This window comes from Monodelphis domestica, chromosome 6, assembly GCF_027887165.1.
Source record: "Monodelphis domestica isolate mMonDom1 chromosome 6, mMonDom1.pri, whole genome shotgun sequence".
Classification (NCBI taxonomy): Eukaryota; Metazoa; Chordata; class Mammalia; order Didelphimorphia; family Didelphidae; genus Monodelphis; species Monodelphis domestica.
In genome coordinates this window covers 28,707,294-28,721,723 of record NC_077232.1, presented here as the reverse complement: position 1 = coordinate 28,721,723, position 14,430 = coordinate 28,707,294, and the positions used below count along the sequence as shown (strand labels likewise).

Below are 14,430 nucleotides of genomic sequence, written 5' to 3'. Positions count from 1 at the left end.
TTATAGGGCAGAATGAAGCACAAAGAAGGAGGCCATATTTCAGCTCAACATTAACCTGAACTTCTAAATATAGGAGAGCCAATAACTTCTTTTTTTAAACCCTTCCCTTCTGTCTCAGAACCAATACTATGTATTGATTCTAAGGCAGAAGAGTGGTACCGGTTAGGCAATGGGGCTTAAGTGACTTGCCCAGGGTCACACTGCTAGGAGGTGTCTGAGGCTAGATTTGAACTGAAATAGGGGGATTGGGGGAAGGGAAAACTCCTTTCTACAGAACCCAAGATCTTATTTCTAGGTCTGACTCTCTATCCACTGAGCCACCTAGCTGCCTTCACTAATAACTTCTTAATAAGTGGCACAATGGATAGAGCACTAGATTTGTAATCAGAAAAAATGAGTCGTCCTGAGTCAAATCCAGCTTCAGTCACTTACTGGCTGTGTGACCCTAGGCAAATCATTTAACCTTGTTTGCCTCAGTTTCCTCATCTGTAAAATTAGTTGGAGAAGGAAATAGCAAGCCCCTCCAATATCTTTGCTAAATAGGGTCATGAAAAGTTGAACATGACTGAGGCACCTAAACAGGGCAAGTCTTGTCAACTCTACCTTTGTAAAATCAATTATTAAATCAATTGACATTCTTTTATTAAGCATTTATTATGTACCAGGCTGGACAGTTATGTGATATCGTGGATAGAGTGCCAGGCCTAGAGTCAAGAAGACTCATCTTCCAGAGTTCAGATCTGGACTCAAAAACTTCCTAGCTGTGTGACCCCGGGCAAGTCACTTTACCCTGTTTGCCTCAGTTTCCTCAGCTATAAAATGAGCTCAAGAAGGAAATGGCAGACCACTCCAGTATCTTCACCAAAAAAGAACCCAAAGGGGTCACAAAGAGTCAAACATGACTGAATGGCTTAATAATTAGAGCTTCTACCTAGAATGAGTTATCTTGTGATAAAATGAGCTCCCTATTATTACAAATCTTTGATAGTGGGTAATGATTCAAAAGGATAATGAGGAAAGGATGTTTGCTTAGGTAGTTTGAATTTGATGATGACTAAGGTCCTGGCATCACTGTCCTAAAGTTGGAAGCAGCCTGAAAAGTCATGTCGTCCAATCCTTCATTTTACAGATTAGGAAACTGAGGCTTGGGGTTGGGATTCTAAATTGGAGCCACTCTAATAATATCCTTTACTAGTTTGCAAGACATCAGCCAAGACTTAGAGTCTAGTCCCCTCATCAGCAAAACAGAGAGGCTATGTATGCATCAAAGTACAATCAAAATGTTCGTTATGAGTGGTATTATTCCTACAACTACTATCAGAAGTCTCTGCGGCCCGCCATATTGTTGGACTTCTTTGTGTTATTATCTAATTGGGTCCCATGCATTCACTCTCATCTTTCCCCAGTAGACTGGGCGCTTCTAGATGGTGTGAGCTGTATCCTTTTCTTCTCTTGAATCAGACTGATGTGTGAACTAGGAAGGAATGGAACCAAGGGAAGCTGGGTAAGGGAGGACCATTCGCAAGGGTCTAGACTTCTTGTCTAGTAGATAAAGCTGCTTCTGGGTGTGGAAATCACAGCATTTCAGGAGCTCGGAGTTGGAAGACCCCTTGGAGAGACTCTAGTCTGTCCCTTTCCTCACCAAGTATGTTGTCCGAGGCAAACCCAACAGTTGGCTCTGCATCAGATTTTGCTTCAAGGCTGCTAGTAGAAATTAAGGGGACTCTCACCAACTGGGGAATGACTGAACAAATTATGGACTTGTAGGGTGGAATACTATGTCACTATAAGAAGTAATGAAGTGGGGGAAGGGGCATCTTGGAAGCTCAGTGGATTGTCCCGGGTTCAAATTTGGCATTAGACACTTCCTAGCTTTGTGGCCTTGGGCAAGTCACTTAACCCCTAGCTCTTATCCCTCTTCTGCCTTGGAATGAACACACAGTATTGATTCTAAGACAAAAGGTAAGGATTAAAAAAAGAGGGAAAGAAATGATGAAGGGGACAATTTCAAAGAAACATGGGAAGATTTCATACATCTTGATGCAGAGCGAGGTAAACAGAACCAGGAAAACAATTTGTACAACAACAAAAAATTATAGAAACAGAAAACTGAAAGACTTAAGAACTCAGATCAATACAATGACCAACTACAATTTCAAAGGTCTTAAGATGAAGCATGCCACCCAATTCCATATAGAGGGATGACAAGTCCTTTTTTTAGACAAAGCCACTGGTGACTATACACGCTTGTAAGGGGGGGGGGGGGAGGTGTTTTTCTTTGGAGGAGAGAGAGGTGAGAGGAAAAGAAGGGAGGTTTGATTGATTGAGAAAAATTAAATTGAATTTTTAAAAAAGATCACAAGCAAATGGGAACCCATGATCTCCCAAGGCAGCATTCCACTTCAGGACAGCTCTCATTGTTTAAAAATATTTTTTTCCTAACATTGAGCCTATGTTGCTCCTAGTTCTGCCCTCTGGGGTAAGCAGAATAAATCTCGAAATGTTCCTATTTTCCAAGGCCTTCAAATAATTCAAGTCAGCTATCAGGTCTGACTTCCTCCCAGTTTTCTCTTCCCCAGGCTAAACACCCCCAATTTCTTCAGTCTTTGTAAAGCATGATCTCCAGGGCTATTTTCAGTTTTTATTGTCCTTTTTTGGATGCTCTCCAAATTATAAACGTGTTTCCCAACATGTGGTACTCAGAACTAAATATAATATTCCAGGTGTGATCAGCCAGGGCAGAGTAAAGTGGACCTATTATTTCCCTAGATCCTAGTTAATACAGCCAAAGATTATCAAACTATTAACTGATAATAGAACTTGAAGTCCACTAAAACCTGGAAATGTTTTCCAGCTGGACTGCTGTCTAGCCAGTTTCCCTCATCTTGGACTACTGAAACTGATTTTTTGCACCCAGATGTAGAACTTTACATTTGTATCTATTCAATTTCATATTTTCAATTCCATCCAGTGTTCTCACCTCTTTGTTATTGTTCAGTCATGTTCAGTCTTTGTAGGTTTCTTGGTAAAGACATTGGAGTGGCTTCACATTTCCTTCTCTAGTTCATTTTACAGATGAGGAAACTGAGGCAAGCAGGGTTAAGTAATTCGCCCAGTTACTAAGAGAGCAACAAAGTGTCTGAGACTAGATTTGAATTTAGGTCTTCCTTTTTCCAGGTTTGGCACTCTATCCACTGCACCACCTAGCTACTTTTCTTGCCTATAGAAATCCCTTTAGATCTTGACTCTCCTCTGATGTGTTGGCTATTTATCCTAGCCTTGTGTCATCTGAAAATCTGATAACCATTCCATCTATGCTTGTACTGAAGTCATTGATAGAAAAGTTAATTAGCACAAGGCTATATACATAGATCCCAGCCTAGACACTCTATTACTATGGAAGTCTTGGCTCCCTCCATAGATTTTCCATTGAGACTCATCTGGTCCTCTCCTTTGTCCCTAGCACTCCTGACTTTGTATCATATTTTTCTACAGGTATATCATATCCCCGCTCTCACATTAGACGTTAGGCTCTCTGAGGAAAGGGACCTTAAAACTCCACTTTTATTTTTTTAGTACATATTTCTCATCTGTGTATTTCCAAAGCCTGGTCCATAGCAGGAACTTGGTCCACATTTGTTGAACTGAATTGAATTGATGCTTTAGTTTCTTCTGGTAGACAATGACATTCTGTCTTCTTTTTCCCCTTCTTCCCTCTGCCAGCACTTCCCAGAGCACCTGGAGCACTTCTCAGAAAACATGGAGGACTTCTCCAATGACCTCTTCAGCAGCTTCTTTGATGACCCCATCCTGGCTGAGAAGAATCCACTGTTGGACATGGAGCTGGATCCACCCACCCCGGGCATCCAGGCGGAGCACAGTTACTCCCTGAGTGGCGACTCAGCCCCCCAGAGTCCCCTCATTCCAGTCAAGACAGAGGACAGCCCAAGAGGTGAGTACTGGAAAGGACCCAGGCTCCCTAGAGTGAGGACTCAGAAGATGATGGATCTGGAATTCCAGTGCAGTCCCATCACTTAGATCTTTCTTCCCAGCTATAAAATGAGAGTGTTGGACCAGAGAGTCTATGAGACCCTTTCCAGTTCTAACTCTATGACTTGATGATATTATTCCTTGGATGTATCATTGAGCCTCCACGGGTCTCAGTTTGCTCATCTGTAAAATGAGGCTGGACTAAATAGGTTCCGAAATCCCTTTGAGCTCTAGTTCTAGGATAGTTCTTGAAGAAGTCCATGATTCTCCCTCCTCACCAGTTGAGGTATTCTTCCAAGAAGGTGGGCTTCTTCTCCTCAGACAATGAGATAATATATTGTGAGGTACTTGGCTATTGTCATTACCTTGTATTAAATCATCTTCCCTCCTGGAGGGGAGGGAAGTCTCACTTTTTGCTTTTGCACATAGTAGGTAATTTATTGATGTCTTTTGAATTGAGTCTCCTGGATAGCTTTTGTAAAATTCCTGCCTATAGAAGGGGCTTTAACTAACTCTCCTGGCTTCCCACCCTGTGCCAGGGAACATGGAAGGTCCTGGCACTTGGCAAATTCAATCAGTGGGCAAAAGGAGTGGTAGTCCAGGAAGATCCCAGAGGATGGGGGCCCTCGGTGGTCCCTGAGTACAATTCCCTTATTTTATCAATGAAGAAACAGGATGGGATTCAAACCCAGGTCCTGTGCTCTACCTACCAAGGCACCCAAACAATACGAATGGGGCAGGGGTGCTAGAAGGGGCAGCCTACCATCTCTCCATTTCCCCTGTCCTCCTTCAATGGCTCCTGGGGGGCACCTTCCCCTATCATCCCAGTGACAAAAGGCAAGCCGTCCTGGGAGGGCTCCGGGAAGAGTGGCTTCTTCCCACCCTCCGTGTGGGTGACTAGGGCAGAGCCTCTCCCTAGTTATGGCTTTGGGTGGTAGGGAAGCCTCCTGGTTTTCCACGGTGCTCTGTGGTTTTTCAGTTCAGCAGGCTATTTGACTTGTGAGCACGCCCTCAGACCTCCTCCTCTGAGCCCCAATGTGGGGCAGGAAGGGGCCACTCTTGTCCTCTCTGGAGAGCTGTGGGCAGGGACAGGGCTGTATCCCGTGCCAAGGCTTGTTCCAGCCCACTGCAGACTTTCTGCTCTCTCGCCCAGCCCGGCCCGGCCCAGCCAGGCTCCACTTACCACTCAGCCTGCCCCACACAGAACCTATTTTTAAAGTAATTTGTTTGTGGGCACCTTGCAGGGGGCAGCTTCCTGGAGGCGGCCCGACTCAGGGCCTGTAATTTAGAAGAGCTCAGGGGCGGCCTGTGGCTGTTCCACCTTCTTCCAGTCCCTCCAGGAAGGGCCCATGGTAGGATGGAGAGAGATCCAGGGCAGGGTGAGGCAAGAACTCCCAGCCAACCGGGCTCATCACTTCCCCAGGAGTCTGGCTGGAGGCCCAGGTGGCCAGGGACTCGGGCCACTGTAGCTTCTCCTTCCTCGAACCCCCCCCCAGTGTGCCCAATACAGACCCTCCCACTAAGGAAGGCCAACCTGGAGCTGGAAGGGGTGCCAGGCCAGATCTCTGGAGGCCCTCTCACACGCGTGTTCTAAGAGAAGAAGCTGAATTTGGAAGAAAAAGACCTGATCCTGGGGATCACGGGCCCAGGATTAACAGAGCCCCCAAGACCATTTTCAGCTCCCTCCTTTTCTGGACGGGACACAGCCTTCCACTGGGTCTCCTTAGGGACTTGGGGAGCAGAAGGAGAGTCCGTGTTGAGCTCAGCTCTGTTACTCAAGAGCTGTGTGAACTTGGGCAAGTCCCTTTAATTTTCTAGACCTCAGTTTCCTTTATAAATCAAGGGATTTGGACTTGATGGCCTGTAGGGCCTTTTATCCTATATAATATTGTAAAAATATTTATATATTTTATATCTTTATATATATTTTTATCTTTATATATATATCTTTATATATATTTAAAATATATATATATAAATATATATTTATATATTTTATTAGACCTATGTATTATATATTATTATATCATGTGATATAGTACATTATGATATATTATATAAATATAATATAAAATATATTATTATATAATATAGTAAATAGTCTAAAAGTATTATAATATAGTAAACAGTAAAAAATATAGTAAATAGTAAATAGTAAATAGTAAAAATATAGTACAAAAATATAATATAGTAAATAAATAATGGGAGTTATTTTAGAGGGGTGTGGGCTAGACAGGAACAAAAGCAATTCTTTTTTTTTTAACATTTCATTTTGAAGGGGGCAGCTGGGTAGCTCAGTGGATTGCTTCTATTAATCTGGCTTCAGGCACTTCCCAGCTGTGTGACCCTGGGCAAGTCACTTAACCCCCATTGCCTAACCCTTACCACTCTTTTGCCCTGGAACCAATACATAGTATTTATTCCAGGATGGAAGGTAAAGGTTTAAAAAAAAGAGGCCACCTGTGTGACCCTGGGCAAGTCACTTGACCCCCATGGCCTAGCCCTTACCACTCTTCTGCCTTGGAACCAGTACCCAGTATTGATTCCAAGATGGTAGATAAGGGGTTAAAATTTTATTTTTATTTTTTTCCCAATTACATGTAAACTACCATTTTTAACATTCTTTTAAAAAAAGTTTTGACATCCATATTCTCTCCTTCCTCCCTCTTCTTCCTGTTCCTTGAAATGGCAAACAATTTGAAATTGATTATACATGTGCAAAACATTGCCACGTGAGCCATGTGTCAAAAGGAAACACAGACCCAAAAAAGGGAAAACAGAATAATAAAGAGAGTGAAAAATCCTACCCTTCCCTCTCCATTCAGACCCCATCGGCTCTTCCTCCGGAGGTACAGGCATTTTTCATCATGAGTCCTTCAGAATCATCTTGGATCGTTGTATGGCCGAGACTAGTGAAGCCATTCACAATCGATCACCATCCAATATTGCTGTTATTGTGTGCAATGTTCTCCCAGTTCTGCTCACTCCACAGTGCAAGAGTGCATAGTCGTCTTTCCGGCTTTTTCTGAAAGCATCCTGCCTGTCATTTCTTATGGCACAATCGTATTCCATCACCGTCATATTCCACTTGTTCAGCCATTCCCCGGTTGATGACCTGCCTTCAGTTTCCAATTCTTTGCCAGCATAGAGCAGCCATAAATATTTTTTACTTTCCCCTTTTGTTTTTGGATCTCTTTGGGATATAGACGTGATGGTGGTATTGCTGGGTCAAAGGGTAGGTCCTGTTTTACAGCCTTTTGGGCGTAGTTCCAAATTGCTTTCCAGAATGCAATCTCCACTGATCAGTCCACAACTCCACCAACAATGCACCAGTGTCCCAATTTTGCCACATTCTTTCCAACATCGGTCATTTTCCTTTGACAGAAGCAATTCTTTTCTTAAAAAATAAATAAATAAAACAAACCCTTATCTTCTGTCTTAGTTCCAAGATAGAACAGCAGCAAGAGCTAGGAAATTGGGGTTGAGTGACTCACCCAGGGTCACATAGCTAGGAAATGTCAGAGGCCAGATTAACAGAAGCATTCTTTTTTTTTTAATTAAATTTTATTTTATTTTCAAATGAAATTGTACCTTCTTTCTATTCTACCTCCCACCCACTCCACCTCACTGAGAAAGAAAGAAAAACAAGACCACCATTACAGATACAAATAGTCAAGCCAAACAAATGCCCACGTTGGCCATGCCCAAAACAACCCTCCTGATCTGTGTTTCGAGTCCATCACTTCTGTCAGGAGACAGTGTCATGTTTCACCACGTACAAAAAAGAAGCAATTTTTTTTTTAAATTTAAAACCAATACTGTGTATTGGTTCCAAGGCAGAAGAGCAGTCAAGGCTAGGCAATGGGAGTTAAGTGACATGCCCAGGGTCACACAGCCAGGTCAGATTGCAACCCAGGACCTCCCATCTCTAGGCCTGGCTCTCCATCCACTGAGCCACCCAGCTGCCCCCAGAAGCAATTCTTAAAAGAAATTGTTTTTGTCATTCAAACCTGACAACTGTTTTTCTCCTCCTCAAAAACACCAGAATTCATTGCTCTAAAAATGCTAGTAATTGCATCTGTCTCCACTCTTCTGCATGGAATTCCAAGTAGCCATGGAGCCCTTTCGGCGACTTGGTTTGTGTGAAGGTCCAGTGCATATACTCTGGACCTGGAAGGGGCCCTTAGACCATCTAGACCCTGGACTCCTTTGGTACCACCAACCAGGCTTAGGGAATCTTATTGACCCCTTCTCAGAATTATATTTTTAAATGTGTAAAATTTTTATTTACTTGGGATATCCAGGGAAACCAATTACATCAAAATATGGTTTGTGAATGTATTTAAAAAACAAGTTCGGGGGCAGCTGGGTGGCTCAGTGGATAGAGAGCCAGGTCTAGAGGTAGAAGGTCCTGGGTTCAAATCTAACCTCATACACCTAGCCCTGATCACCTAGCCCTCACCACTTTTTCCACCTTAGAACTGATACTAAAACAGAAGGTAAGAGTATTTTAAAAAGAAGCAGCAGCATTATATAATAGACAAAAGCACCTGATCTGAGAGACCTGAATTCAAATCCTGTGCCCCAATTTCCTTATCTGTGAAAAGAAGAAAGGGGTCAGCTAACACGATCCCCAAGATGCCTTTTGGCTCTAAACGCTACACATCCCTCTCTCCCCAGAGCTGGAGCACGGAGCATGGGCCCTGGGGCATAAGCTATGTTCCATCATGGTCAAACAGGAGCAGAACCTGGGGCCTGAGCTGCCCGGAGACCAGCTGGCAGCAGCCCCCTCAGCAGTGGTGGTCCCAGGCCCAGGCAGCGCCACCTCCGCCGACCTGCCAATGTTCAACCTCGGCCCACTCTCCCGGCTGCCTGCCCCCCACGAGGTGAGCCCTGGCTTCTGGGCGTCTTCCCAAGTCCCAGGCCTAGGGGAGAGAGGTATTTGTGTGTGTGTGTGTCCACTGGGGGAGCCTGGGGTTCAGGTCTGGCCTCCAACTCTATTTACACTTCCAGAGGTTACTGAGTATTTTCCTCCCCATGATCCCCATTTTATAGATGTGGAAACAGAGGCTCAAAAAGCAGAGGCAGCTGCAAACCCAGATCTCCTGATTCCAAGTCCGTCACTCTCTCCACTAAGATTCTACCTACTCTGGGGCCTCAGTTTTTCTCTTCTGTAAATTGGGAGCTGGGAGTAGACAAGATGATCTCTAAGGGCTTCTCTCACTTGAATGTCCCATGGTTCTCCAAGATTTTCTTGCATAGAACTAGCCCAAGAGCTGGACTTGATTTTTTTTAAATTTTATCTTTATTTTATTCCAATAACAAATTTATATATAAGTTTTCCAAAGTTATATGATTCATGTTGTGAGAGCTGGACGTCAGAGGCCTTCTAGTCCAATGGCCTCATTTTACAAAGGTGGAACTGAGATCTGGAGTAAAGGAATTTGAACTCGGGCCCTCCAACTCCAAATCCTGGGCTCGTTCCACTGTAAAGTCCCTCACACTGTCTAATTTTCTTTGGGTGAGTCCATTTTCCCTCCATGATCCTTGGTTTTCTTGTGTGTAAAATGGGGTGAATAATACTCTTTCCGAGGGGTATTGTGAAGAAGGTGCTTTATAAACTGTAAAGCGCCATGGAAAAGGGAGCTCTGATGACCTGTGCTGAAGAAGGCCACTTTATGGGCTCTGGAGCAATGGGGAAAAGACTTTGGAAACAGAGAAATGGGCTCTGGGAACTTCTTTGTGAGCCCCGAGAAGCTGAGCTCAGTAAAATGCATCAGAGCCCCCAGAGGCCAGGCAGAGTACTTTGAGGACGTTTAGGGAGCGCTTCAAAGGCAACAAGTTAATTTCACGTCTATGACGTCACCTGAGCCTGACAACAACTCTATGACATAAGAGTTGTTAATATCATCGTCATCCCTGTTTGACAAAGGAGGAAGCTGTGGGGTGAGCACTAGCTTTGGACTCAAAGGGCAGCCAGGTGGCTTAGTGGATGGAAAGCCAGGCCTAGAGACAGGAGGTCCTGGGTTCAAATCTGACCTCAGACACTTCCTAGCTGGGTGATCTTGGGCAAGTACCTTACCCCCTATTGCCTAGCCCTTACCGCTCTTCTTCTGTCTTGGAACCGATATTTAGTATTAATTCTAAGACAAAACTGAAATGAAATGAATTCTAAGACATTAATTCTTTTTAATTTTTAATTCATTTTCTAATTTAATTAATTCTTTTTAAATTTTAATTTAAACTTTAAGGTTTTAAATTGAATTTTAAAAAAGAATTAATTCTAAGGTTTAATGGTTAAAAAAAAGAGATTGGAGCCAGAGGCTCAAATCCCAGCTCTGCCATTACTCAATTACCCTTGGGAAAGTCACTTCCTCAGTCTAGAGGGGCCTCAGTTTCCAAATGAGAAGATTGGGCTTATTGGACTTGATGGTCCCTTCCAGCTCTAAATGAATGACTGTGACTTGCTCAGGGTCATACCTAATTTGTACCCCAGCTGGGTTTCGAAACCAAGTCTTTCTGATGTCTATCTACTTACTTCATCCATCTTGCCATTTTACTATAGGGATTATTGTCCCCATTTTTTTTTCCCAAAGAGGAAACTGAAAGGTCTCCTGAAATGACCATTTTCTCCCAGCTATTCTCAGTAGTAGGATTGGAACTCCAGCCTTCCTGACTCTAATAAGACCAGTAAAAAGTATATGGTATAGTAAATAGAGCTGGCCTTGGACCCAAGAAGACCTGTGATCCAAGACTACCTCCTTCAGGCACTTAGTTGGATGACCCTGGGCAAGTCATTTACCTCTCTGCCTCACTTTTCTTCATCTATAAAATGGGGATAATAATAATGTCTCCCTCCCAGGCTGTTAATCAACTGAGATAATACCTGTTAAGTTCTTTGCAAACCTTGAAGCCCTATATAGGGACTCAATTGTTTGCTATTGCCCACCATCCATCTTGTTGTAGCACCCACCCTCCCAGCCTGACTTATTCCCATTCTGCTTCCCCAAAAAGGCATTAGTGATTGAAATAATGGATTTAGAACTCAAATCTGGGTTCACATTTTCCCACAAGTACTCACAAATATTGTGACCCTGGATAAGTCACTTAATCTTTCTGAAATTCAAATCAGCAAACATTTATTAAGCACTAATTATTTGTCGTGTGGTTGCTGAGTCTCAAATATTTTATAAACCTTAAAGAAATGGCAATGACTAGGATAAGGTCTTCTATTTAGAGAAGACTGGACTTGCATTACCCCCTTTTTAATCCCCAAAACACCCCATGAGGTAGGTCATTTTACAGATGAGAAAACTGAGATTCAGAGAGGCAATATGTTTTTATGGCTAGTTAAGGAGGGGGCATCTCTTGTGTAACCTTCCTGAGTGCTAAGCCCTGGACTCTGGGGAGATCTTGAAGATCAGTTGATGGTCAAAAAGCCAGATCACAGACTGGATCCCAAGTGTCCAGCCTCAGGATCCAGCATTCTACCCATTTTTTCCTCTACTTCTGGCCCATACTCATTCCATGTCCTTTGGGGGAGCCTCAAGACTATAGCTTTCCTGTAGTCCAAAATAGTGTATGTAAAAGGAAAAGGGAAGATTTATTATGAGGGTTTGTCACCATTTTCTGTTTATCCTGGACCTCTCTGGCAGGCTAATAAAGCTTACAGGTTCTCATAATACAGTTTCTATTTATTTATAATATTATTTTATAGTATAGTAACAATCATTTTTAAATTTTTATTGATTTATGAAATCAACAAAAAATCAAAATTTATAAAATACGTGTATTGGCTCCAAGGCAGAAGAGTGGTAAAGGCTAGGCAATGGGAGGGTTAAGTGACTTGCCCAGGGTCACACAGATTTGAACCCAGGACCTCCCATCTCTGGGCCTGGCTCTCAATCCACTGAGCCACCCAGCTGCCCCCTCAGTACTTTATTTTAAACAAGATTTTTTTTTTCATTTCACAAAATTGATTTCCTCTTCCTCCCGCTTGAAAGTGGAAAAATAAAACATTTGTGATAAAAACACATAGTCAAGCAAAACACATTCCCTCACTGGCTTTGTTCAAAAAATACGTCTCATTCTGCAGCCTGGACCCACCATCACTCTTTCAGGATAGGGGTAGCCTTTGGAATCATGGTTCATCATTGTGTTGAGCAGCGTTTTCCTAGCTGTCAACATTGTTCAGCATTCGTCAGGTTGTTGCTATTGTATAAAATGTTGTCCTGGTGCTGCTGCCTTCACTCTGCATCAGTTCATACAAATCTTCCCTAATTTCTCTGAAATCATTCCCATCATGATTTCTTACAGCACAACAGTATTCCATTATATTCACATCCCATAATTTGTTTGGCCATCTCTTGATTAATGGGGTACTGTAAAAATGGAGATTTTGAGAGGTCCTAGGTTCAAATCTGGCCTCAGACACTTCCCAGCTGGGTGACCCTGGGCAAGTCACTTGACCCCCATTGCCTAGCCCTGACCACTCTTCTGCCTTGGAGCCAATACATAGTATTGACTCCAAGACAGAAGGTAAGGGTTAAAAAAAAAATGGAGATTTTGAACCCTAGACTTCAATACCCAGAAGTCCTTGATATTTCCCAGAATTCCCTATAATCTCACCTGAGTCTCCATGTTGGCAAGATCTCCATTTTTACAGTACTCTTTTGGTTTCCAGGTTTTTGCCACCACAAAATGATCTTTTCTGCTACATTTTTTTTGCTAATTATTTTTTCTTTCTAATATTTTTCCTAATTACATTTAAAAACAATTTTAAACATTTGCTTTTTTGAATTCTGAATTCCAAACTCTCTCCTTCTTTCCTCTCCCCATCCTGGAGAGACAGAGGTTATACATACCTTAAATATTTTTGTATAGACGGATCCCTTTCCTTTTTCTTTCATTTCCTTGGGCAGGAAGTCTTGAGGTGATGTCTCTGGGTCCAAGGAACTCTGGCTCAGTGACCCTGAGGATACGGTTCCAAGTTGCTTTCCAGAACGGCTCTACCAGTTCACCAAGCACTAATGTGTCTGTTTCCCCAAACACTTCCAATATTTATTATTTTCCTTTTTCATCAATTTCGCCAATCTGATGTTGAATTAATTTGCATTTCTCTAATTCTTAGTGATTTGGAGCATTTTTCATGTAGCTATTGATAGCTTGGATTTTTTTCTTAGAAAATTGTCTGTTTATATCCTTAGACCATGTGTTAATTCCAAAATAACGTTAATTTGTTCATTACAAAATACAAAACTCTTGTGAGTTTTTTGGAAATGAAACCTTGATTGGAGAAACTTGCCACAAAGATTCCTCTTTCCCTGGTTACTTACTTCCCTTTTAAACTTAGCTGCATTGCAAAAAATTTACAATTGTTTTTCCTTAATTTGTCCAGATTGTTTTTAATGCATTAAAAAATACGTAAGATTATAGAGGAAACCATTTGTATTGAAATAGTTATCAAAAAACATTTTTTTAAAATTCATGGATCTCAGGTTTTCTAAGGTCTCTTCTCTAAGTAAGCATTTATCTGTGAATTAATTTAAATCTCAGCTAGATTTAGTGACCCAGTGCAAAATTCATCAACTCCATTCATTAGAGGAGCCGAGTTCTAAACCCACCTCTGGCACTTAGGGAATTTGACCTCCGGAGAGTCACTTCCCTTTTCTAGGCCTCTGTTTTTCTCTTCTATAAATTGAGAGAGGAGGGGTATTACATGGCTTCTGAGATCTCTCTGAATCTTAATCTGGAAGCCCAAAGGCCCGAAGATTTCAGGAAATCTGTAAACTTGAATGGGAAAATCATTATATATTTATTTCGATAGGATTGGTTTTCTTTGCAATCCTATTTATTTTATGCTTTAAACAAATCTGATTCTGAGAAGGGGTCCCTAGGCTTCACCCGATGGCTGTCTGAGGGGCACAGGCACACACAAAAATCGAGGCCCTATTCTCTGGTAGAACTCGAACTCAAAACCTTTTCATCCCTTCACCTCTCCTGTGAAAGCCCAGTGCCCAGCCCTGACCTGAACCCTTCTGGCAAGGACTAGATAAGAGGCCTTTCTGGACAGATGGTCACTGTTCTCAATTCTGAAATTCTATGATTCAGTCATTCCATCTCCATACCTCTTGGCAGTGTGACCTTGGGCCAGTCCCATCTGGTCTCAGTTTCCTCCTCTTTACCATGAGGGGGTTGGCCCAGGCCTCTGAGGTCTGCAGGCCCTTCTAGGAGGAACTCAGAGGCTGGGCCACCTGACTGAACCCTCATGTTGCCTTGTAGAAAGAGGACCAGGTGGGAAGGTGGGAGATTCCCCAACCTCAGACTCCCAGGGACCCAGCCAGGAAGTTTCTCTGGAGCAGTCTAGAGTCTCCCTCCCTCCCCCACACTTTTGAGCCACTCTGGCCACATAGAAAGGAAGAAATGGTCCTGGCCGGGTCT

General features: G+C 42.7%; 1 protein-coding gene across 1 annotated transcript in view; it reads left to right on the top strand.

Annotated features, from left to right (window-relative positions):
- CREB3L1 (cAMP responsive element binding protein 3 like 1) overlaps window positions 1-14,430 on the top strand; it is a 53,154-nt gene that overhangs the window by 23,161 nt on the left and 15,563 nt on the right. Inside the window, 2 exon segments of the mRNA XM_007497380.3 lie at window positions 3,724-3,952; window positions 8,671-8,876. Coding sequence (XP_007497442.2) covers window positions 3,724-3,952; window positions 8,671-8,876 — 435 coding nt within the window.